Source organism: Maniola jurtina, chromosome 23, assembly GCF_905333055.1.
Source record: "Maniola jurtina chromosome 23, ilManJurt1.1, whole genome shotgun sequence".
In the NCBI taxonomy this organism is placed as follows: Eukaryota; Metazoa; Arthropoda; class Insecta; order Lepidoptera; family Nymphalidae; genus Maniola; species Maniola jurtina.
In genome coordinates this window covers 2,418,697-2,444,509 of record NC_060051.1, presented here as the reverse complement: position 1 = coordinate 2,444,509, position 25,813 = coordinate 2,418,697, and the positions used below count along the sequence as shown (strand labels likewise).

The following is a 25,813-nucleotide window of genomic DNA, read 5'->3' as shown; positions in this document are numbered from 1 at the left end:
CACGCAAAAACTACTGGACTGATTTGGTTGAGAATGGACATAGATTATACCCTGGATTAACACATAAGCTACTTTCTATCCCGGAAAATTAAAGAGTTCTTACGGAATTTTAAAAAAACCTATATCAACGAGAACGAAGTCGCGGGCATCAGCTAGTAAATTGCATAAAATCGCCAATACTAGGATGAAGGCGTGCAAAAACCGTGTTAACCGACCGTGACGAAAAAAAGGCTAGTCACTCCCAGTATTGTAGCCCCGCCCGGTCATTATTAGCTAGCATTGTCTGTCTGTGTGCACATTTAATGTCTTGCTAATGACTTAGGTTATGTCTTTGCCATTATGCGTAACTAAGCAAATCGATTCATTCTCTCTTTGAAAAGAGCAACCGCGGAGTTTCTTGCTGGTACTTCTAGGTAGGAAAGGCATTCCGAATCTGTGGTAGATGCTTTTGACGGTTCTAAAGTACTTGTAAAGGTTTAATTGAGTAAAAATATTTTGAATTTAGAATTAATTTTTTTTTTAGGTCTCTCTATGCATCGTACCTACCTAGGACATTGCTGAGAGTGGTGACACCTAACTATTAAAGAATAACATAACATTAGGAGGTTTTTTGGGATAGTGGGTACCTAATGCGGTGGGTTCCTAGGACCTCCCACATAGTAAGGGTACCTACTTGTCATGACATCTGAAAAATTTTCTTTAGTGGGGTCTAGATTTTACCTAATTACCTATTATGGAAAACCCATCTGCAAAATCTCAATTTTCTACCTATAGGTACCTAGGTACATACCTATACAGCTGTTTGAGCTCAACCTAGGTAGTTACGTTGATTTAAATCAGTAAGTAGGTAAGTTTCTCCTTTTATAGAAATTTATTGAAAGATTTCTATTGAAATAAATTTTCACAAATGCTTTTGAATCATCAAGAGAATCTTATCAATGTTTACCTATGAATGGTTTGAGTCTTGACTCTACCAATTCAAGACGAACCATTGCACTGCTCATATAGAATCTAAAAATAGTTTATCGTATACAAACCAGTGTTAGGTAGGTAGGATACCTAATGATCAAATTTTACTAAGCTTGGTCAAGTTTAGGATACATTCTAATTACCTACCTAATTTAGCTTCCTAGTATGATATCTTGTCTTACCTAAGTAGGTACTCAATACCTATCTTATTATGGGATCTAAAAAGACAGGTTTGCGTCCGTTTTCAATATTTAACCTAAGTAGGTATATGTTATCTGGAGATAGGTAAGTTACTTCGCAACGTTGTTATTTGACAAATAACAACATTAGGTTCTGAGTAACTTACCTATCTACAGATTATAATAGATCTTTCTAAATTCTAAATTCCTAGGTTCAATTTTCGAGTCAGATTAGACTGCATTATTTTATTCTTATATCAATAAAGATCATGTTTTAATTTAACATAGTAAAGATACAAATACTTAGTATTATTTCATAGAAAGAAATTTCCTAAGAGCAGAGATCGTAGACTCTCGTAGCACTCTACTGGCTACGCCATCTGTCGCAGGGTAGCGCGGGGAAAAGCTTTGCTACGACAACCTTGAGAAGGGGTTCTAAGGAAATAAAACACACCCAAGATAAGAACCTAAGATTTATTTATGACTAATTCTATAAATAGACTTTGGGACCAAGTCGTCTAAACGTAGTTTGCAGTCATATGCGTACCTGAAAAAGGAAATTGAAGTTTAGTTAACATTTTTCAATTGTTTTGTTACTTTTTAAGTATTTAGGTGTCAACTGAAATAGGTGTAATCTCAGAACAAACTCCCAAGTTTAGGTAAAACAAGGAAAAAACGCGGTAATGAAAGGCCGTTGGCTAAAACCCCATAAGCTAAGCTCCGCCTGAATATGGAAAAAAATTCAATAGTACAGTAGGCGGAACGGAAAGAATTACTTAAAAACTCGCCGCGAGACGGCGCTATACACACGTCCACGAGAGCGAGCGAGACGGGGCAATAAGAAAAAAAATCCGAAAGAACCCATTCTTTTCTATTTCCTCCCTCACTAATAAGCGGCTTAGAAAAAAATCGTGAGCGATACCCGTCCTTTTCTAACATAAGGGTGGGAAGCGGCCGGGGTCGGGCGAGCGAGAGGGGCGACCCTCGCTTGGCGCCCTTTTTAATAGTTCTTATTTCGGCCGAGGTCCGCTCGGAGCTCGCCGCGGCCAGGACGTCGCGCCGCACGTGCTCGGCCGGACCGTCTTTTCCTTGACCGGACACATTTTTCCGCGGAAAAAACGCGGGGCGCGTGCGCCCGGCCTCGGTGGGGATGTTCTTCTTGGCGTCTAAGGCGGCAAGGCGGCGGGGGCGGCGCCGCGTCTTGCTAGTTGGCGCGGCGTCTTCGCGAGGCGCGCGCGTCCGCCCCACCCCGCAAGAAAGCGTCGCGGCGCTCAAGTTTTCCACCAAGAAGTTAGTCGTCGCCCGCCCGCGCCTCAAGGAGGTCTCGCTTCCGCTCCCTCCGGCTCCTCGCGCCCCGGCCGCGAACTCGCTCTGAACCCTCGTCCGTTCGCAGGTCCGTCGCGCGTCGCATGAGCCCGACGACATCCTCGTGACGATTCGCCCGAAGCTGGAATTAATGTTGAAGTACTTCAATGAGAACATATCCCTAGCGCTCCAGGAGAGGTACAGGGACCTCCATGAGTATCGGAAGGCGGAAGTAGAGGACTCACCGCGGGAGGCCAAAGTACCGAAAATAGCTGAGGAGGGCGAGACGGTCGGCGGCGAGGGCGCGTTCGAGCCGAGCGCCGCGCCGCCGTTCCCGCGCCTCCTGGAGCCGCCCAAGGAGGAGGACAGCTTCGTGGCCAGCTGGCTGCACAACTCCTTCAAGATGACGGCGGCGGACGGCAGCGAGGCGGCGGCGGGCGGCAGCGCGCTGGACCTGCGGGCCGCGCCGCTGTCGCTGCACATCCCCGCCATCCAGAACGAGGCCCAGCGCTTCAAGATGGAGTTCTGGAACCGCAGCCGGCCCGCCTCCCCGGCGCAGGAGCCTCCGGAGCACAGCCAGGCCGGCCTCGCGCCGCCCACGCCGCAGCCGCCCGTCACGCCGGACCACAAGATCATGGCTGAGAAACTTGTCAGTGAAATTCAGGTGAGTTGCATCTTATGTATGTCTATAGTGTAGAGTTAGTGAACAGTTTTGTATCCTGATAGCACTTCTGTATTCTGAGATAACACAAATAAAAGTGCGTTTTCTAAAGTAAAAAAAAAAGTTAAAAAGTTTTTCAACACATAATTTTTTCAGTTTAAAGTTTTTTTTTCCAAGAAAAAGTGTCTGAAACTTTCCGCCGGCAGTTACAAGTAGCGTCAGGAAAATAGAATTTTCGCGTCACAAAAGATAAATTTTTGTAAATGTCTGGGTTAAAACTTGTTACTATGATTCAAATATTAATGCAGTAATTTGGGATGAATTTAGAGTATAATGTTGGTTACCTTTATTGAGGAAACCTTAATTTTTCCTCAAAATTTTCGTGCATTTTCTTACACTATCACATTCCAAATTTTCAGCGAGGCACAATATTTAGTTTGAAATCTATAGAAAGAACTTTGCTTAGCTAAGATTAGTTTTAAAAACTTAAAGTTATTTTTGAAAATATAATCACGTTACGTGTATCTTCCCCAAAACATGTCGATAGACTGACCTCACAGCGAGGTCTCACAAAACTCGTTCCAAATTTGAATGATCCCTTACTTCCTTGAAAAAAAAAGATACAAGAAGCAAACGCAACATATTGTAAAGCTTTTGTTAGCCAAGAAAGGGTTAAGGGCCGTCAAACTTATTATTAAATCGTTTTTGTCCTTATGTCGCATCCGGTCTTACAAAGGATATGTAAATTTATGTAATCACTGATAATTCTATTATTTCTGTATTGGTGTGATCAACTTGTCAATACTTGGAACCATTTTTTTTAAACTTCATAATGCATGTTATCCGTTTCTACGAATGTTTGTTTAGAGCATATGGCGTATGTTATGAAGGTTTTATTGATGTGTCGTCGAGCGTTGCGTATTATTTGTTTACTCTGCAATTTAAAAAAAAGCAATTTGAAAATCGAAGCGTAATGAATGCTAACTGCGGTGCATGTGTTCTTAAATTAAAATTTGTAAATAGAAGACAAAAGAATATTACTTTTTAAATTAGTTTCGGATTCGCTTACCTTGCATTTGTCTGTTTCCCACGGCACGGATTAGGGGCTCTTTGTGATTTTATTTTTTTAATTTTTTCCACCGCTTTGTTTCACGGAAGGGGTGTTGACAGTTATTTGTTGCTGCGAATCTGTTCCCGTTTCAATTTTTTTTTTGTTTTAAACATTGTTTGAATTTCGAACCGGTTTTCGATACGTTCGAATTTCGTATTCATCGAGATTTTTTTTTTTGAGAATAGAGATTTAACGGTTCGACGCGTTGCTCTTTTGTGGTTTAATTTTTTTTTCAAACAACGGTTAATTAAAACTTGTTTTATTAATACTTTATGAATGTCGGGTTCTCGAATGAAGTGGTTGCTATCAAAATACAAATTATTTATTCAAGGATTACTTATAATTATTTTATTTAGAGAAGTTAATGAAAATAAGATATTTCAGACTGAGTTTTTTAGGGTTCCGTACCCAAAGCTTGCCAATGGGTCCGTATTAATAAGCCTCCGCTGTCCGTCCGCTCTTGGTAGACACCCGCCCTTGGTAGAGTCCACCCTTGGTCCACCCTTGGTAGAGCTGAAATTTTCACAGCATGTGTATTTCTATTGCCACTATATTATAACAACTAAAAATATGTAACCGACATAAAAATTAAAAAAAAAAGTTTTATTTGTTGTGCGATGATACGGAACCCTTCGTGTGCCAGTCCAACTCGCTATTGACCAATTTTTAAATTCTTTCTTCTAACATGTTCTAGGTATGAACCAGGGTCTGCTTATTATTCCAAACAGGCTTCATGCTTTCAGTTAGGTCAGACATAAAATCACAAAGTTCTAGTATTTATTAAAAACTAAAAATCTTTATATAGGTAAACTAAGTAAATGCCTTCTAGGTTTAGTCGTTAGATGTTCGACTACAGATGATGAGGTCATGGGTTCAATTCTCAGGTTGGGCCAAAAACAGTTAGGTTTTGGATTTTTCTGGAACCTACCTACTAGGCCGAAATCAGGAAGTTGGCGGTGTTTCACTCCTGTGCCTCGGAAACTATGTAAAGCTGTCGGTAATGCGCCTGAACTCTCTCCGGTCGTGTCGGATTGCCGTTCCATCGAGTTATGAGAGTGAGGGAACAGAGAATGCACCTGTGTTATCTTCCGCACAGTTAACTTAACTCTATGGAGTTTGGTTGCCATGGCCGAAATCCGGTCGGGAGAAATCCTAGGATGACCTAATGTTGATCTTTGCCGAACCGAAAAGAAATTAACCATCTCTCTCTTTCTTTCACGCCCCGTTCGTGGTACGTTGGAATGGAACAGCAACAGCAGCAGTCACCTTCCGCGGACTCTACCATGAGCGAGCGGTCCCTTGTCCCATTCGTGCTGGTAATTCTATTTTCTTCACTATTTGATATCATAATTATTTTTACTTTACTATTAATTAATTAGAATGGCAAAATTTTTGGAACAAAAATATTCTTTCTAGCTGATGCTTTTTTAAACTTAAATAGGCCATGAAATAAGTAACTTAAGGCCGATTTTTGAATTGTCAAATAACTTTTACCTGAGAAATAAATTTGAGGGTCAAAGAGTATGTAATCACTATGTTGACGGTTTGACAGTTTTTGTATAGGAAATCTGTCAATACTTCAAAAGTAAATGGGCGCTTTATTATGGAAACCATACCCGCGGCGGCGGACCCAGGCAAAATTTACAGTATAAGTACGTATGTATTCAAATACGGCTCCGATCTACACTGACATAGGTCGCGTTGACATGAAATCACGAAAAAAATCGAAATAATTTTTGTACCATGAAAGACAAACCTATTGATTTATACTCTTTTCAATGTTTAATAACTTTTTCCCGCTATTGGTTTTAAATCAAATATTTATAGGTAGGATATACAGAAAGGTTACAATATTATCTTTTTTTTCTCTCTCTCTCGTCTGACTTATTACAAACAGATTAGCCAATGTCAAGTTTGTAGTTATTTGTAACAAGTTAGTTAAACTATACAAATATGGACCCCGACTATGCCGGCGCTCGCCGACATACGCACGGCACCCCCTTAGAGCGCTTTCCAGACAATTTCAACAAAAAAAAACACTCCAAAAAGGCAAAGCACGCCCGCCAGCCAACACCAACACAGACGAAGTCCCCAATATTATCTTTGATTTAAAACTATTTTGGTTCATGTCCGCAACTTTTCGCAAAGCGGGTCCACAATGCCCTTATAAAAAACCTTTATTCCTCAGATAAAAGGCTATTTGACGATTGAAAAAAAAAGATTCCGACGAATTGAGAACCTCCTCCTTTTTTGAAGTCGGTTAAATATTTTAATTTTTCCAATGTTCCTTTAATTTTGCCGGTAGTATTACGTTTCAGATACGTTAATCTTAATATGTTTTTTTTTAAATATGTATATTATATTATATACTTAATATAAAGGAAAAAAAATGTAGAGCTAGGCTTATAATAATAATAATAATTACGTTACAGTAAGACCTCTACTAGACGCCCGGCGACTCAGTCGACGGCAACTGTTAGAATCATTTTTTTATTATTCACTATAGGTAAGCGCTTGACCACAATCACACCTGATGGAAAGTGATGATGTGGTCTAAGATAGGACGCGTTTACCTAGAAGGTGCCTATTTGTAATTTATATAAAAGTGATAAGTAGGATCTACGAATCCACAAGACGATTTCCATATTAATTATTACAGAATATTTCAACTGAGTCGCCGGGCGACTAGTCGACCGTGTGTAAATAGCTCTAGATGTCTAAACAGGACACATTTCTTTAGTAAGCCTACTTAGTAAAGAAAAGACTTTTAGTAGCAGGCTATAATTAATTTATATAAGTAGATAATATGTACTGATATAAGAAACTATAAGCTTAATCGCTAATCTAATCCGCTTAAAAGACATACTTATCTGTTTAGAACCACGTGCAGCATGCGATTTAGGTAGGCTATGGCTAAACAAACACAGGGCTCTCTCCGTCACTCGTTTCATACAATCGTAGTTCCAATTTCATTTGAATATTAAGCAACCAAAGTCCATGAAATTTTGCAGACATATTCTAGAGACTAATATCTGTGTCTGTGGTGTTTTAGATTTTTCTAAAAATATGTAGTTTTAAAATTACAGGGGCTCAAAGATTTGTATGAAATTTTTTAAGACCGCGTAACTTTGAAACCGAATATTTTAACAGAAATCTGGAAAACCACAGACAGAGATATTAGTTTCTAGAATATGTCTGCAAAATTTCATGGACTTTGGTTGCTTAATATACAAATGAAATTGGAACTACGATTGTATGAAACGAGTGACGGAGAGAGCCCTGTTAAAGAAATCTTATATATTGAAGTCTAAGAATTTACTAATACCTATGCAGTTTATAAGTTTCTAGACCTAGTAGTTTGAGCTTTACGATGACATGCCAGTCAGTCAGTTTACCATTTTATATATATTACTCGTATTATTATAGAGCATACCTAATTTCCTATAGGTAGGTACTACTTAGGTATACCGTTTCACTCAGATGGCTTGTGTGATTATGGCGTGGGTTGACAGTTGAGGTAAAACTAAAGACTCTAGTACACAATAAATAGTCTATACTCTAACGTGAATGCATTTAACCAAAAGAAAGTCCATTTATTCAAGTTTATATACCTAACGGTGGTCAGTGGTGGCCTAACATGGTTTTTTTAAAATATTACAATAAAGCTTAAAGCTTGCCTTATCTAATTACTGTACAAATCATGCCCGCGTGCCAAGAATACTGGCTGCATTTCCGCGCTGGACAGCCAGGCTGATCCGTTGCGCAAAAAGTTTGTTTGTTATTTTGTGAAAAAACATGAGCTGTCTGAGTCAAGCGGTATACCTCTATGAATACCTATAGAGTATAGAATATAGATATATTGGATAGAATCAGGCGTTACTTTGCGGAAGTTCATGTTTAGCAAGAAACAGTTAAAAATTATTTTGCTATAATCCGCCGCTTGTAACTGCATGTTTGACCATACAGATTTTTTCTGTTGGCGGATTATAGCAAAATAATTTTTAACTGTTTCTTGCTGAATATAGATATCATAAAAAATCACTAAGCTTCCCACTTTTCCCATGCAGCCACCACAGCACTCGCCATCAGGGGAAGCCCCGGTCGGCGACCGCAACTCCATGTTGCCCTTCGCATTGGTAAATTTCCTGAATAGCCTCAATATCGATGTAATTATTTTCTCTTTCTTTCTTCTCTTGTCTTCTCTTTCACCGAGGAAGAGAAGATCTCTCTTCCCGATTGACGTTTGCTTTACGGAAACTCATTCGAAGTTTTGTTTATTAATGTAGCCAGTAGGTTCATGAAAATATAAGTGTTTATCGTAATATTACGCGACAGGTCGAGATGGCAATGGGGGTGGGGACCTGCACAGCCCCTGCGATAACCCGCTGCGGGATAGCACGGGTAACGTGCACGTGGTGTCTCCCCACCTCATACCTCGATTGCCATTTCGACCTGTCGCGTACGGCGTAGGTACTATAATGATCTTGTTACATAATATTTTAATCTGGCGGAAAATACCTATTCATAATTTTACTAATGAGTAATGAGTAGTAAATAAATTTGATATTACTACTGACTAAGCCGGTAATCCACTTTTATGAAAAGCATCACAATTTAATAACAAACAAATTACATTATAAATTTATTATGGATTAGTCATTTTCATTTTTGTCATATAGTTCAATCATGTACAGTTTAATATCGCACTAACCAGTTTTTTCAAGAGTAATAATAATAAAAATAACTAATTAATTGAATTTAAATTTAATGAATAAAATAAATAACTTAATATCAGAAAAATCTTGCAACAAAGCGCATTCTAATTACAATAATCAAACGCAAATTCAAATGTAGGTACCTATCTAATGGATATTATGCACTTAAAAATCGATAACATAAGGTCGTAAGGTAATGATAGCCTAGTTAAGTTACGTACTAAGAAGCCTAAAGACTAGACCAGATAAAACTTAACTAATAAGAATCGGTCTTCATAGCTTAAGGTCCGGGTTCAATACTATAACATATATTATAACACTATACAGTATGGCATATTAATGTAAATTGAATACTTGAAAAGAGCAACTGCCGAGTTTCTTGCTGGTTCTTCTCGGTAGGAACGGCATTCCGAACCAGTGGTAGATTATTTTGACGTTTAATATTTTGTATATTTGTATATTTAGCTTTTGGAGTTAGATGCGTTTTAACTTTTAATCAAAAATGTAATAAACGTTGACGAAAAACATCGTGAGGAAACCTGCATGCCTGAGAATTATTCTCCATAATGTTCTCATAGGTGTATGAAGTCGCCAATCCGCGTGGTTGCGTGGCCAAACCTTTCTCATTCAGAGAGGAGTTTCGTAGGTACTTAGTAGTGAGCCGGCAAAGGATTGATAATGATAATGATGAAAGAATCGAATATTATCCAGCGAGCATTACATAAAACACGAGTAAACGCCAAGTTCAAATTCAATTATCATTCGAACTTTACCCAAGATGCTTGGCTTATGTTAAGTAGTCTAGGTAAAGTAACATTAGCTAAGCTTAACCCAGGTTACCATCATTCTTCTAGCATTGGCCCAAAATTAAAACAGTGATAACTGATAAGACAGTAAAAATCGATATGGCGAATTTGGATCGCGGGTCACCAACTTCGTCGGAACAGACCCTTAAGGATCTAGGTATCACGTAATACCTATTAACTTATTATAAAGAATCACTTTGCATTAATGTAATAAAAACTACTATAATAATATTGTTTTTAAATGTACCTACCTACATTCGTAGTTAAATGAGTCACGTGCGTACTTTACGTTTAAGGTAAATAACAAGTGTAAATTAAAAATTTATAACACCCCCGACAAGTGAAGGTTACAGTAACTAGAAAAGAGCTGATAACTTTCAAACGGCTGAACCGATTTTCTTGGATTATAGCTAAGAACACTTCCGATTAAGCCACCTTCCACACAAATAAAACTAAATTAAAATCGGATCATTAGTTTAGGAGCTACGATGCCACAGACAGATACACAGATACACAGATACACCGATACACAGATACACACGTCAAACTTATAACACCCCTGTTTTTGGGTCGGGGGTTAATAAAAAACACGTGATTAAGTAATGTTATTGTATTGTTTGGTTATTTTTAGGGGTCTGTACCCATGGCAGGTAGGTCTTCTAGCACAAGCCAAGAAAAAATCCAGTAACCCGGTGCGGGATAGCGCGGGTGACGTACGGGTGTACGGGGCGACCCACTATCATACCCGGATTGCCATCTCGAACTGTCGCGTACTATTAAAGTAACGATAGATAAATAAACTGAAAATCATGGGGTGTTTTATGTAAAGATTTTTAAACTCATGTGTTTTATTAATTAACGTAAGTAACGACAATACTTCAACATTTAAATGTAATGATAACGAGTGTAAATTAAAAATTGATAACACCCCCGACAAGTGAAGGTACAGTAACTAGAAAAGAGCTGATAACCTTCAAACGGCTGAACCGATTTTTTTGCATTATAGCTAAGAACACTCTCGATCAAACAAAAAAAAAACTAAATTAAAATCGGTTCATTAGTTTAGGAGCTACGATGCCACAGACAGATACACAGATACACACGTCAAACTTATAACACCCCTCTTTTTGGCTCGGGGGTTAAAGACAAGATGAAAGTAAAAAATTATAAATGAGGTTTTTTCAAAATTCAAATGAGTTTCCGTAACCTTTCTTTGCTTAACAGTGGGCTTTATCTAAAGAACGATTTGAAAGCTTATGTACCTACTTTTTTAATTTCCATACTTAGAACCAATAAGTCCTTTAAGAAAGCCTGCTGTTTCATTTGGAATGGAATTATGCTTCGTCGAAATTATTGTTAATTTAATGCTAAGTTTAACACGTTCATTATTAATTTAATTCAAACTAACAAAATAAAATAACACCTGAAATAAATATAATAAAGTAATATTACACGGTTATTTAACGTCATTTAACATGAGTAATACTCCGTTATGGCGCCTTCCCATACTCTCGTTTCACATCACACTAGATTCTCATAACATTGCTTCGCATGCAAATTCCGCTATGAAGAAAATCACACGTTTTCAGGAAAAACCACAATTTTTTTTTTAAATTGCTTGAGTTTTAGGTAAAAATCACATAACTAAAAATGTTATGTCTTGTATTAGCACGCAATATTATGAAGGTGATCAAAATGGGATCCAAAACGAAAAACAAAAATTATAACAAAACCACAGCGGATTTTGCATGCGCAGTGACGATAATAGTTTTGTTTAATTATTTCGAATTCATGGCATAGTAGATTAATGGTTTTTGATTAAAATAAGTTTTTTTTTAAATATTGACTTACACTAGCGCAATAGAAAAATGCGTACCTAGTCAAATCCTTTCGATTTTTTTTCTCTTTAAAGTTTTAAAGAGAAAAAAAATGAAGACATCCATTAATTTTAATTTTGTTGTCTTTACCATTAGACAAATATATAAGGATTCGATCCCACAGCCAACGATAAAGAATTCTACATTTTGCGTTTCAGTTATAATCTACGACTTAGATCTCTCACATTCAAAATTAATTGCCCACGACGATTACATAATTACTTAGGGTCAAAAGTCAAAATGCGAAACCGGAACGCAGAATTCTGAACTCATTGCTCTAAGTAACTAGATTGAAAAGTTTTTGATTTGTAGATAGTCTAAGACTAGACTAGTTTAAAAAGTTTTTGATTTGAATATATTATACCTACTTATATATTTTGTGCTTTTATTTCTCACAGCAACAAGCGCGGTCGGGGCAGAGCATCAGCGAGCGAACGTTAGAAGAATGCTGGTCGACACTTCAGCGAGTGAGTTGGCACCTGTTTCAATGCGTATTGTTATCTTCCAAGAGTAGGGGCTACGCGGCGGCGGCTCTGTTCTTGACGTGGTCGATTTCAATTTCAGAACGAATTATTTTTTTTTCAAAAAAAAAAACAGGCAAAGATCATTAAAATCGTTGTCGATAAATTAGATTTTATTTATCGTGTCACATGAACTGCTACTTATTAAATTTTTAAGTTTTTTGATAGAGTCAGTCGTTTATGGAATAGATGTCACGATATGCATATTATTTTTAGGGTTTTAATGAATGAAGTTGCAGTTTTCAGTTATTAAAATTGACTCTTTTAATGAATTCATGCATTGGTTCTATAATAATAATCCATATAATAGATGTCTTAAAGAAGTTTACGATACGATTTACACACACAAGTAATATCGCGATATTTTTTCAGGTCTTTTATGATCACAACATAACATAACACGCGGTTTACTGAAGTTTTTTATGATGACTGATTAAATTTTTAAAGGTTTTTAAGCGTTCACTTGTTATAATTAAATTAAATAAAGACACGTCTAGACACAGCCGTCAAAACGTAGCTTCTATTTAAGGGGTATTGGTTTTATAGCCAATTACTCATAATAAAGTATTTAGTTGTAAGTTTTCAGGGGTTTTACAACAATTCACATAATACAGATACGGGACATTAATTACATTTTTCCCAGAAAGATACATAAAAGGAACGTTTTAAAATTATATTTACTACAAAAGAGGTTATTTCAATTTTAGGTCTTGTTTTGTAGTCGAGATTTTCTACTCGGTTTCAAAAAGAAAATTATGTAAAAAAAATTGCTATAGGTTTTTTATTGTGCAAAGAACAATTTTTTTTTTTTCAAAAAAATATACAGCTTACGGAACTTACCACAAAAAAGTTTTATTCCAATTTTAGGTTATTTATAGTCTCGTGTTCTACTCGGGTTTAAACTTACTATCTCTATGGGTTTAAAAATTAAACAGATTAAAAAAAAGAAGGATAGGTTTTTTATCGTGCAAAGATCTTATCCGCAAAACCTAGCCGTGGGTGGCAGGGGAAACGATTTTTTCTCCACAGGAACTATAAAATATCTAGCTCAATCTATGCTGAATATTCATTAGTATAGCCAACATTTTCGCATAGGATCGATCAAGATAAAAAATAAACTGGACACGATAAAACGCCTTGGGCGTGTTAACAATTTATTTTAATCGAGATTCGCGCGCGATTTTGTTTCTTTTTTAGGGTCCCGCACTTTACACGTAAAATCCAGACCCCAAAAAATGCTTATTTTAATTGCGGTCACTTAACCTGTTATCCTCTAGAATCAATATTGCAATAGATCATAACAAGCCTACATTTATAGGGTCAATCCAGATTCCAGATCACTATCCACGATCAATTTTTTGGATTTCGATTACTTAGGATAGATTGCGTAAAGATTACCCATTCTATGATAGATCGCGATCCACGATTTTGTTCATAGATCGTCTCTGATATAACAATAGTTTTCTTCTACTTAGCGTTTTTCTAACGATGGGGTCCACTTTCCTACATTTTGCCGATCCCTATTCCCGGTCTTAAGCATCTGATTTACTGAGTATATTCGCTCTCTACCCGCCACCACATTAGAATCATACCTATCGTCTAGGTTACAAAGCGGAGCTTTGGTAATAGCGTCCGTTCGTCTATCAACAACAGACAGTAATACAGAACCCTTAGCTGTGAAACTAACTCGCTCTTGACCGTTTTTTTGCGCACTCACGTCGGAGAGGCAGCGCCATCTGCGTAAAAGGTGGGGTGTATGTCCGTATGATCCAGGAAGTTCATGTACTTACGCAACATCTGTATTTCACTGAGTTATTGCCGTGCAAATAAAAAAAAACAATTTTTCGAACTTGCATAGTGCTACGATATAAAGTAGAGATTATTTTAAAATTATTTCCGAAGAAAAATTGGATGTGTTATTTTTTCGTGATATTCGTGTACCTATTCAAAATTGCACAAGTTGTTTTTTTACCCGACTTTTTATAACGAAAACAGTCTTCATAGCCAGTCTACAAAAAATAATAAATAGGTACATCAGAATCTGGAAAATAGCACTCACAAAAAATCTATTTTACTTATTTATTTTACTTAATTATTATTATTATCGAGAACGAGATTTTATCGATTTGTAAACAAAGTACCTAATGAGCTATCATTTTAAATATTTTACATGAAACAAACCCTTTTGATTTAGGACATGGGTAAATGTAAATAATTTTGCCGAAAATTCAAACCTTTTTAACACGTTTTTTTATTAACTAGCTTTCTTGTCAGTCTGTTTGTTTGTTTGTTTTTCGACGTAGAGTTGTACACACGACGAAATTTCGTCCTACATGCCATGCTTATGATACAAGTCATTTTTGGCCAAATACGACATCTTCTCCCTGCGTCGTTTCCTCAATTTTGAGGATCGTGGCTCCCCTTTGATGCAATCTTTGCTACGATGTTCTTCCATTGCTCTCCGTTTCTTGCCGTTTCTGTAAGTGAAATACAACATAGGTATACTTATTTAAATTTTTATTGGTTTGAACTTAATAAGACGCAGCTTTTTATAAAAAGTTTGCGCTCGGTTGATACGCCTCATGGTATACCCAAATGCCTAAAAATAGTATAAACGTAATAAGAAATCCCCTTATGAAGAAACTCGAATCAAATGCAACTTTAGCTTTACAGATACTTATCTATTACTAGAGAATGCCCGCAACTTCGCCCGCGTGGATTTAGGATTTTAAAGATCCCGTGGGAACTGTTTGTTTTCCGGGATAAAAAGTTGCCTATCCCAATTACAGGGACGCAAGCTACCTCGGTACCGAATTTCATACAAATCGGTTAAGCGGATGGGTTTTTAGGAATCTCGTGGGAACTCTTTGATTTTCCGGGATAGAAAGTAGCCTATGTCCGTCCCTGAGATATAAGCTAACCCTGTACCAAACGTCAGAATCGGTTACACTGTTGGGCCGTGAAAAGGTAGCAGACAGACAGACAGACACACTTTCGCATTTATAATATTAGTATGGATAAAAACGCTCAAATAAACTACGATCATGTATATAAATGGCTACATGCATTAAGCGTTGTGGTACATGCAAAAAGTACAGGTGAAAAAAATAGAGTCCGACTTGGAGTGGAGTCGGACGCGATCCGCGAAACGGAAAAGTGTACAAAATAAAAACTTCTTTGTACAGCGCACTTGATATTTTGGTGGAGTGGAACGAATACGCCATGTGTGGAGGCGACACAGAATTCCATTTTTAAACTTTTGAACTAAAACTTTTTAATTTAGGTTCTTTATAATGACTAGTTCCATTTGATGATAAAATTTAAATTCTTTTTCAAGTCCCACTTCCAATGGACAAATCTCACAGCATTCTGAGTATCTTGCTAGTTGCTGGCTCTTCTCGGTAGGAAAGGCAGGTAGATGCATTTAAAGATTCGAAAGTAGGCTTCTGAAAGTTTATTTGAAAAAAAATAATCCATTTCTATTCCATTTTAAGTTTTAGAACGGATATTCTTTAATTTAGGTAAATGCTTAGCACTATATGACTTTGCTTTAATGGTGTAGGAAAACATCGTGTGGAAACCTGCATGCTTACGAGTTCGTTACAATGTGCTCAAAAGAGTGTTAAGTATGCCAATCCGTATTTGGCCAGCGTGGTGGACTATGGTCAGAACCCTTTTCATTCTGAGAGGAGACACATGCTCAGTAGTGGGCCAGGTAATGGGTTGATCATGATCACATGATGATAATTTTAAAAACAGAATTTTACCATACTTATAACAAATACCATATTTATATCTTCCTGTTTTGGTTATGAGATTTCCGAATGAAATTATTTTAGCAGCAAAGCAGCTCTATTTCAACCCTGTTCCATAACAAAAGCACTTGATATGCGTTGTCGAAAAAAATACACATTTGCATGTCGATCCGCAATGAATTTATTGTTATTGCCGCAAGATTTATTTGCGGGCGGCTTTCCGAAAAAATCTTAAGAAAATGACCGCGTTCCGAATTTGAAATTCAAATCGCGATTGTTTTTCTGCTGGAAATTGAGACGATTTTGACGTCCGGCTTTCAGCCCGCGACATGTGTTTTAGGTTAGGTTTTTTTTGGTTCCTTTTTATATCGCAGGTACAAAAATTTGTACAATTGTAGAGTGGCTATCGGGAATTTTTACCAGTATTTGACAATTGGCAACTCCAAAAAAAATAGCAGTAATAGCCTAACAGTTAAGACATCGGCTTCCTATTCGACACTGGTTGGTTCTACTCTCACTTTTCGGAGTACGTTGCAATTAAATATCATTGGCTCTAACGGTAAAGGAAAACATCGTGAGGATACCTGAGAGTTCTGCCATAAGGAGGAGGAGGAGACCCGTGATCAGTAGTGCACCGGTGGCAGTGGTGTGTTGAGCATGATGATGATAAGCTCCCGTAGCTTCTCAGTGGCAAACTTTCATCTCATACAAACTATTCTGTCATATTATTATAGTCAAGCAATCGGTGTTGCTGGATGAAATTAAATCATCGTTGTCTCAATCGATATACCTATATACGTCCATTGTTGAATATAAGCTCTCTTGTAAGGACTTCCACAGTATGTTGTGGTCTTATTACCTCTATCTTACACCTCTTGTATCTAGTAACTCCCTGCGACTCGTTTGATCTCTTGTATCTACCTAGTGAGCAGTCTATCAACACTGTTTTTCGGTATAAGGTCTCCATCCCAGCAATAGTAGCCAAAGAGCCTCTTTTAGTGACAATTTTGTCACATTGTCCTTTTTGTTTACTAATATAAAGATTAAATATCTTCGCATAGCTCGTATCAGAATGTATCTTTAAACACATTTTTGAATAGCGTTAGTAAATCAATTCGGTGTTTTACTTTTTGCGGCTGGCTCCTTTGATGTACGAATTTTAACAGGGCTCTCTCTGTAACTCGCTTCATACAATCGTAGTTCCAATTTCATTTGAATATGAAGCAAAAAAAGTCCATGAAATTTTGCAGACATATTCTAGAAACTAATATCTGTGTCTGTGGTGTTTTAGATTTTTCTAAAAATATGTAGTTTTAAAATTACAGGGGCTCAAAGATTTGTATGTAAATTTTTAAGACCGCGTAACTTTGAAACCGAATATTTTAACAGAAATCTGGAAAACCACAGGCATAGGAGACATAGATATTAGTTTCTAGAATATGTCTGCAAAAGTTCATGGACTTTGGTTGCTTAATATTCAAATGAAATTGGAACTACGTTTGTATGAAGCGGGTGACGGAGAGACCCCTCTTAAAATGCATTGTCGAAAGATTTTTAATGATGTACTGTTTAGGCTGCTATGTAAAGCTATCTTATTTGGGTAGTTTATTAAAGATTAAACTTCATATTTAGGTCCTTTTTCTAGTGCCCAGTAGGAAAATCATAGTTACCAATCATAAAAGGAAATTTTAAAGAAATAATTTACAAAAAAAACTTACATAATATAATATAAGGAACTGCTTTTATTTGGGTTATTTTCATGTATTCATTTACATAAATAAACAAGAAAAGTTTTTATAGGGTTAGATATGAAATAAAATTACTTAATACTTAAGGAATTACTTAATTACTACTTAAGGAATTTAAAATAGGAACTGTTTAATTCGGGATATTCATCACTTCAAAATAGTCAAAAGATTTTTTTTTTTAATTCATTCATTTCATTCATTCAACAATGAATATACATATTAGAGAAAGAAAAATCATAAAACAAACTTTTTAGTAAGTATAGATTCTTTGTTTGCTGATAGCTTTTATCGCTTAAAGTTAAAAAGTTTAAAAAAAAAATGGAGAAAGAGTTAGAAACGTTAATGAAATTGTATTTTTAAGCGGGTTCCGCTATAACATCTTGTAACAAGAAGCCGGGAGGGTCGGTAATTATGAAAAGTGTCCGAGGGAGGAAAAATCGTCGCGAAGACGTTTAAAAAAACTGCTCTAACGACCGAACGGCTTTTAAAGTTAATAGGGGTCTCTCCGTCACTCGGTCCATACAAACGTATGCCCTCATTTGAATATTTTTTGCTATCTTATTGATTGGCTACAATCAACCTTTTTTCAAATTCAGATACAAGTTAGCCCATGACTTAATCTCACCTGTTGGTTAGTGACGATGCAGCCTAAGATTAAAGATCCCGCTTCAATCTCAGGCTACATAGATTAGGATTTAATAAAAACTGGATGCAAGGATTACTATTTAATAAAAACTGCCTTCCTTGGAAGGGGTATGGCAGTTTTTATTTAACCCTTTGGTTTCTACACGGCATCGTACCGGAACGCTAAATCGCTTGGCGGCACGGTTTTGCCGGTAGAGAAGTCACTAGCCACGGCCGAAGCCTCCCACCAGACCAGACCAGAGGAAAATAAATTACTTATAAAATCCCAAATTTCCCCTGCCAGGAATCGAACCTGGGGTCTGCCACCGATAAGACCACGCGCTCACAATGCGCCAAGGAAGTCGCTAAATCAATGTATCTAAATTGTAATATTCAAATAAGAACATACTTACCTATTACTTACACCATTAATTTATTGGTAAGTAGAATGTAAAGGCTTTAAAACTGTGATGTTCTAACTTTATGACACCTGCATTACATGAATAAATTAAGTATTATTATTAACAAAATTACGTTTCTATGGAGCGAGCGACGGAGAGACGCGGTCCGTTAATAGGTTTTGAAAGATTCTCTGTAACTACTTTTTTATATGAAACTGGTAGAATATTGTAGATGACTTTTTTCCTCGTCGGAACGTGTAATAGACTTATAGATATGGAATTTTAATGATAATAAATTCTTGTAATGTTAGTTTTTATAGGCTTTCTTTTATTTTTATACATACCTAAACAACGATCTCTATTTAATATTTACAATGCATTTACCAATGCCTACTTTTTTAAGCCCCGACCCGAAAAGAGGGGTGTTATAAGTTTGACGTGGGTATCTGTGTATCTGGCTGTGGCATCGTAGCTCCTAAACTAATGAACCGATTCCAATTTAGTTTTTTTTTGTTTGAAAGGTGGCTTGATCGAGAGTGTTCTTAGCTATAATTCAAGAAAATCAGTTCAGCCGTTTGAAAGTTATCAGCTTTTTTCTAGTTACTGTAACCTTCACTCGTCGGGGGTGTTATAAATTTTTAATTTACACTTGTTAAACTTCACATCCGACCATTGATATATACTCGTAATAGTTTAACTTAGGTAGGTATAGATGGCAAACCACGAACAAAATGACATCGCTTGAGTGGCCAGGTTTTTTTTAAATTCGACTCGCGCTTGGCCGGTTTTTTTACTAACACCGCGACCGGGACCGTTCCATAGAGTTTTCAGTTCTCAGTTTATCTTTTTTCTCGCGGCTCGTAACTCACCCGGAGGAAAACGTTTTTTGGGACACAAACTTGGGAATTTATTTCGCAATTAGCGGTGAGACACTCTCCTTAACTTGCTCGAGACATTATTAGAAAACTTTGTTATTGCTCGTAAAAAATCAGGTCCTTTTTCCGCGGACACCTGCACAGCGGTGAATTTTTAAACCTGGCAACAATAATGACACTGTGCAAAACTCTTTTTTTTTTTGTTTTTGAAAGTTGCCTGTGCCGACATAATTAATAGGTTACTACTAAATGATACCCGTGACTTCGTTCGTGTGGATTTAGTTTTTTCGAAATCCCGTGGGAATTCTTTGATTTTCCTGGATAAAAAGTAGCTTATGTGTTAATCCAGAGTATACTTAGTCTATCTCTATTCCTTTCAGCTAATGTCCATTAGTTTTTGCATGAAAGAGTAACAGACATACACACACACATACGTACGGACAAACTTTCGCCTTTATGATATTAGTGGAATCACGTGGAATCATCACATCATCATCTATCTCTCACCGGCCCACCACCACTGCGCACGGGTGCATTTTTCACCAATTTAAACCGTATGGCACACTGAATAAAGCTGAGTTTCAGTTGTAATAAAAATGACTCCACTCCGCTCCGTAGTTATGCGTCGCACTTTAGAGAAGGTAATTTCTTCAGTGGAGAAAATATAAAAAATGGCAACATGACAATCGTTTAAGGTGAAAATTTAACAAACACTGCAAATTGGCTGAAAACATCAACCCTCAGCAGACGAATTAAGAGAAAAACTCGACAAAAATTAGATTTACTTAAACACGGATGAAAAAATTTTGATACTTTCCATTCTTTATGCACATTTTTAACAACCGGCCCAAATAAGGGAGTGTAATAAGTTTGACGAGCTAAAACAGACAGATACACAGTCTGTTTTAGCTATAAAAAGAAAATCGGTTCAGCCGTTTGAAAATCAGCTCTTTTCTAGTTACCGTAACCTTCACTTGTCGGGGGTGTTATAAATTTTTAATTTACACTTGTCACAAAGAAAAATTCACTATTTAAAAAAAGTGCAATTTTATAGTTTTTGATCGTCAATTGTTGAATATACCTAAAAATATTATTTTACTAGGCCTCTCTGTGCTATTTTAGGATTCCGTTGTGAAAAAATGAACCCTTATAATTTATCCTATCCACCTGTCCATCTGTTTGTGTGTCACAGACATTTATTACAACAACAATAAGAGCTGTAAGGTTGAAATTTAGTACACTTCTAGAGACCTATTACCTACCGCTACACAAAGATATACCTATTTAAGATTTTATATAATAAATTGTCAGGGTACCTAGCTCTTGAAAAAGCGTCAAGCGTAGGTCCGCGGAACGTTATTGGAAAGGTATATTTGAAGGGGTTTCTCTATAATATAGACCCACTTAAAAAAGTATTTTAGAAATTCCAACGGGATTTTAAAAAATCTGAATCCACGTGAACAAAGTCACGGGCAAGTTAGTAAGTAGGACAATAAACAGAAGTAACCAATCTACATAAATCTCGCTTATTAAGTATCAAGACGTCTCAAACGCCGTGTACCGTAGCTAATGGCCCATAGTCGGTAAAAAAGCGACGAGGAAAGATAAAAATTAGCTGAAATTAAAAGAGGCTAACGAAGCCATTCTGTTTCTTGCCTGCCCTCTGCCTAATTTTTGCCTTCTCCATCTATTTCATGCCTTATTTTGGAGCAAAAATATGAATTTCGTACACTAAATAACAATTCGGTGTAAATTGAAGTAGATTTAAGAGTCTAATTCATTTTTCAGTACATATATACCTACAAATAAAAATTCAAATTAAACCAGATAATACTATCTTAGAATAATAATAAATAATTAATTTAAAGATGGAGTTATATCTATAGCTATGTACTTTGCAACATTCTGGTTGCCTGGAAAAGATCGCTAGGTAGCGATAAGGCCGCAAAATTTTTGCCTATATTTTTGTTTTGCTTTGTATGTGTTTTTTCTGTACTAATTTTGTGGTGTACAATTAAAGTATATTCATTACTTCGTTCATTCATGAAGTAGGTACCTATACTTCCTGTTCACAAGACTGAAATCCGAAATATCGTAGGTTTGAATCTCACCCAAATTACTGGGGAATTAATACCCATCTACATGTACGAAGGTATACCATCACACTAATATTATAAAGGCGAAAGTTTGTATGAGTGTGTGTGTGTGTGTGTGTGTGTGTGTGTGTGTGTGTGTGTGTGTGTGTATGTTTGTTACTCTTTCACGCAAAAACCACTGAATGGATTTGGCTGAAACTCAGAATGGAGATAGATAATATCCTGGATTAGCACATAGGCTAGTTTTTATCCCGGAAAATCGAAGAATTCCCACGGGATTTCAAAAAACCTAAATCCACGCGGACGAAGTCGCAGGCGTCAGCTAGTAATATAATCTATATCACTATCATTTCAACCTGTCGTCGGTCCACTACTGAACACGGGTCTCTCATTTGGAGAGAATTTTAGACCATAGTCCAACTAGCCAATTTATTTCTACAAGTACGAGATAAGCAAAATATTTTTTACTGTTGTAACCCATTTTTTTAATTGTCTGCGACGACATCGCAATTAACTCTACCAAGGTACCGTGTAACGATTTAATAACGTATTGTAAACGCGTAATGATGTCTCATTGGTTACATAAAAAATACCCAGCCGCCAGGTCGTATCACTAAGACGTGGCCGCACTAAAAAGACTCCACTCCGCTTTGTAGGTATGCGTTACACTTTATAGTAGGTAAATCATCCAGTAGAGAATTGAAAAATGGCTAAATCACAAAACAAACACTGCAAATTGGCTGATACAAAAAATGGCGCAGTCCGTCAATATCTTGCACTGTTGCACATAAAAGTGAATATATCTTTTACGATGGTACGGAACCCATGGTGTGTGAGCCGAGTCGCAATTGATCGGTTTTTTTTAATTCACTGCGACGACATCGCAATTAACCGTACCAAGATACCGTGTAACGATTTAATAACGTATTGTAACCAAGTAATGATGTCTCATTGGTTACCTATGTTGGTTACATAAAAAATACCCAGCGGCCAGGTCTTAGCGCTTAGTACTTAGAGCTCAACCGAGCGGAAAAATTCTAGAATTAGTCTGCCTAATGACACGTTGTAAAATTGTATAGATGGTGATTTTAAAATTAGTTGTCTATTGTGCGTGGCTTATTGTGATACAGTAGAGTTCATAAAATAAAACGTGTATAAAACGTATATACTATTTGATTTTAAAATTTATTAAATTAAACCAAAAAAACCCGCCAAGTGCGAGTCGGACTCGCGCACCCGAGGGCTACGTACTCGGATATATTTTTTTGCACGATAAATCAATAACTATTGCATAAAAATAAATAAAAATTTGTTTTAGAATGTACAGGTAAAGCCCTTTCATAATATGATACCCCACTTGGTATAGTATTCTTACTTTGAAAATTTAAACACATTTTAATTTTTTTTTTAAATGATGTAACCACAAATTCACGGTTTTCGGATGTATTCCTTTACTTGTGCTATATAACCTATCTACCAGCTGAACTTTTAATACGATAAAATGTAAAAAAAAAAAAATTTGAACCTCTTATTTGGCTATCATGACATCGTCGGTCCTATATCTCAAGTCGTGAATCCATGAGAATTTTTAAAATGTTTTTATACCATCTTTCCTTTATTTTTATGACGACTGATCACAAAAATAAAAGTTATTTTTTAAAAATAATTTTTGCAAAGAGTCACTTTATATTTTATTAAAATATTTTTTTATAAACATGATAATATCTCTTTTATTATAAAAAATATAACTAATACGAACCTCGTGTATTTTTTTAACTTGTTATCAAGACCACCTAGAAGACGCTCCGTAAAAAATGTCAAGAGATCTCGACGTATAAGGAGAGTTATAAAAACAGAGCCGGGAAAAAACGCGGCAACGGAGAGCCCAGTGAAAAACTGCAGCTATCGCCCTCTCGCTCGCACGTGCTGTGCACAGCGATGCGATAGTTTTGATACTTTCGCGATAAATCTATTATATGTCATCCAGCAAAATGAAATTATATGACGAAAACGAACAGATAGCTATTGCAGATCACGGCTTATAGAATCATAAATTCATATAAAGTTAATTAATCATAAAAATATCGTCAAGATATTTGTTACTTAATTTTAATAACGTTTGATGTTTTACGACCTAAAAATCAACATCTTTTATTATACTTAATTATATTTTTTATCTTACTCTATAAACAAATAAGTTGATTTATTTAAGTCTGTGTAGTGTGTACTTGAAACAGTCAGTAATATTTATTTTATAATTCAATTATCAACTAGATTTTTCCCGCGACACCACTTGCGCATATTTAGGTTTGTTGACCATTCCTTAGATATCTAAAATCTACATTAAAAAGAGAATCTGTAAGTTTCTAGACCCAGCAGATTGAGCTGTCCATAGAAGTAACATTTCTCTTTATGTATGTAAATAAATTACATATTTATCATAAAAGCTTGTGAGAAAAGCTTTATTAAAAGCTCCATTCACTTATCTGTCACATCTAAAGGTGCTATAAACACTAATCTACAAAACCATTACGCAACAAAAGTCTCAAAACCAATCGCTCCACTACACTCGAGTTTCGAACTAAGGAACCGCGTGGATATAGCCGACTATAATAAAAAACTTAGCGAGTACCTACACATAAGTGCATTACGATGCCATACTTCTACAACTACAACTATAGTACTTATAAACAGAACGCCTACGGGCCACAGACCGAGTGCAATGCATTTTTTGCCGCATTTGAAAAATACATTTTGCCGATAACAGACATATTAAACGTTTTGCAAAAGTTATATCATTGTCTATGATAAGGTGTTTTATAATGGGACGATGACGTTCGAAAGTTTTTGAATTCCGAACTTTTTTTTCTAAGTGATACTGGGTGTTGTGATTCGTTTTTTTTTTTCGAGTGACATGAATGATTGTGATCGAGATTTTTTTGTGATTAATCGATGCAGGTAAATAGTTAAAGATACGTTTTACTAACTATAGTTTATTTATCTATTATTTCAGTAATCTTATCTTTATGATTCAGAGCTAGTCTAAATACTATTATGTTTTTTTTTTAATTGTTCTTTGAGGCAAAGGTCTGCTCTGCTTACTTTTTGTAGTTAAGTTTTAATGAGTTATGTTTAAGAAAAGATTCTTGCTAACTTCTAGCTAGAATCTCAGCATGCGGTTAGGGAAAGTAACCTGGCGGACTCGTAAAAGTTCACTGCGCTTAATGTCAAATTGTGACATTTACATTTTTATCATTTACTAGCTAAAACCCGCGGTTTCGCCCGCGTGAATTTAGCTTTGATTTGCATACAAAATTACTCTGTTAACACACATAACGCTGTTTTGGAGTATAAAGTTGATGATTTCACGTAGCATATAAATTTAAAGATAAATTTATTTGGCTCAGAAACAAATGTAACATAAACGTAACAAAACACAATTAGTTATAATAATAAACATTACTGCATGTGCACCTGTTTCCTGAACTAGTAAAAACTGTGTCTCGGAAAACAGGGCTTCCAAAACGGAGAATACAAAACAAAGTAAAGCACAAAGTAAAATAAAGATTTTTTGTGAGTAATATTTATATATTTTTAGTAGTATATAATATCTTAAGTAAGTAGTTTGAAAAGTCAAAGTTAGTCAAAGTCAGACATTTTTCCGGCAAGAAAAGTATACCTACCTAGCCTTCGGGATGTTAGCTAATACTTCAACTTCCGTCAAAATCGGATTAAGCTCATGATTTTTGATTATTCCGTTTTCCCGTGGGAACATATTTTTCCGGGATAAAAAGTAGCCTATGCCCGTACCCAGAGTACAATCTTGGCAGGAGTTCGGAATTTTATAATTTCTAAATTTCTGGTTTGGTCTGGTGGAAGGTTTCGGCCATGGCTAGTGACCACCCTACTAGCAAAACCGTGCCGCCAAGCGATTTAGCGTTCCGGTACGATGATGTGTAGAAACCTCGAACAAATCAGTGTACTTAGTGTACTTACTGACATACATAAAAAACAGGCCAAATTGAAAACAACCTTCGTTTTGGAAGTCGGTTAGCAATATATCGGTCAACTAGATGCCAAAATACAGTTTGACAGTTAGTTATTCCATAAGGAGAAAACTGAGTATAAAAGCTAGTAAGACATAGAAGAAGAATTTTTTGCGGAAATCAA

General features: G+C 36.3%; 1 protein-coding gene across 9 annotated transcripts in view; it reads left to right on the top strand.

Annotated features, from left to right (window-relative positions):
- LOC123877456 (zinc finger protein 135-like) overlaps positions 1-25,813 on the top strand; it is a 168,979-nt gene that overhangs the window by 60,358 nt on the left and 82,808 nt on the right. For 4 of the 9 annotated variants that reach the window (XM_045924253.1, XM_045924252.1, XM_045924258.1 and 1 more), the window contains exons 2-5: positions 2,542-3,117; positions 5,476-5,541; positions 8,293-8,391; positions 12,022-12,114. In XM_045924253.1, the coding sequence (XP_045780209.1) occupies positions 2,605-3,117; positions 5,476-5,541; positions 8,293-8,391; positions 12,022-12,114 (771 nt within the window). In that variant the 5' untranslated portion in view covers positions 2,542-2,604. The remainder of the gene's footprint in view (positions 1-2,541; positions 3,118-5,475; positions 5,542-8,292; positions 8,392-12,021; positions 12,115-25,813) is intronic. The other 5 variants (XM_045924260.1, XM_045924254.1, XM_045924255.1 and 2 more) reach the window with 4 other exon arrangements.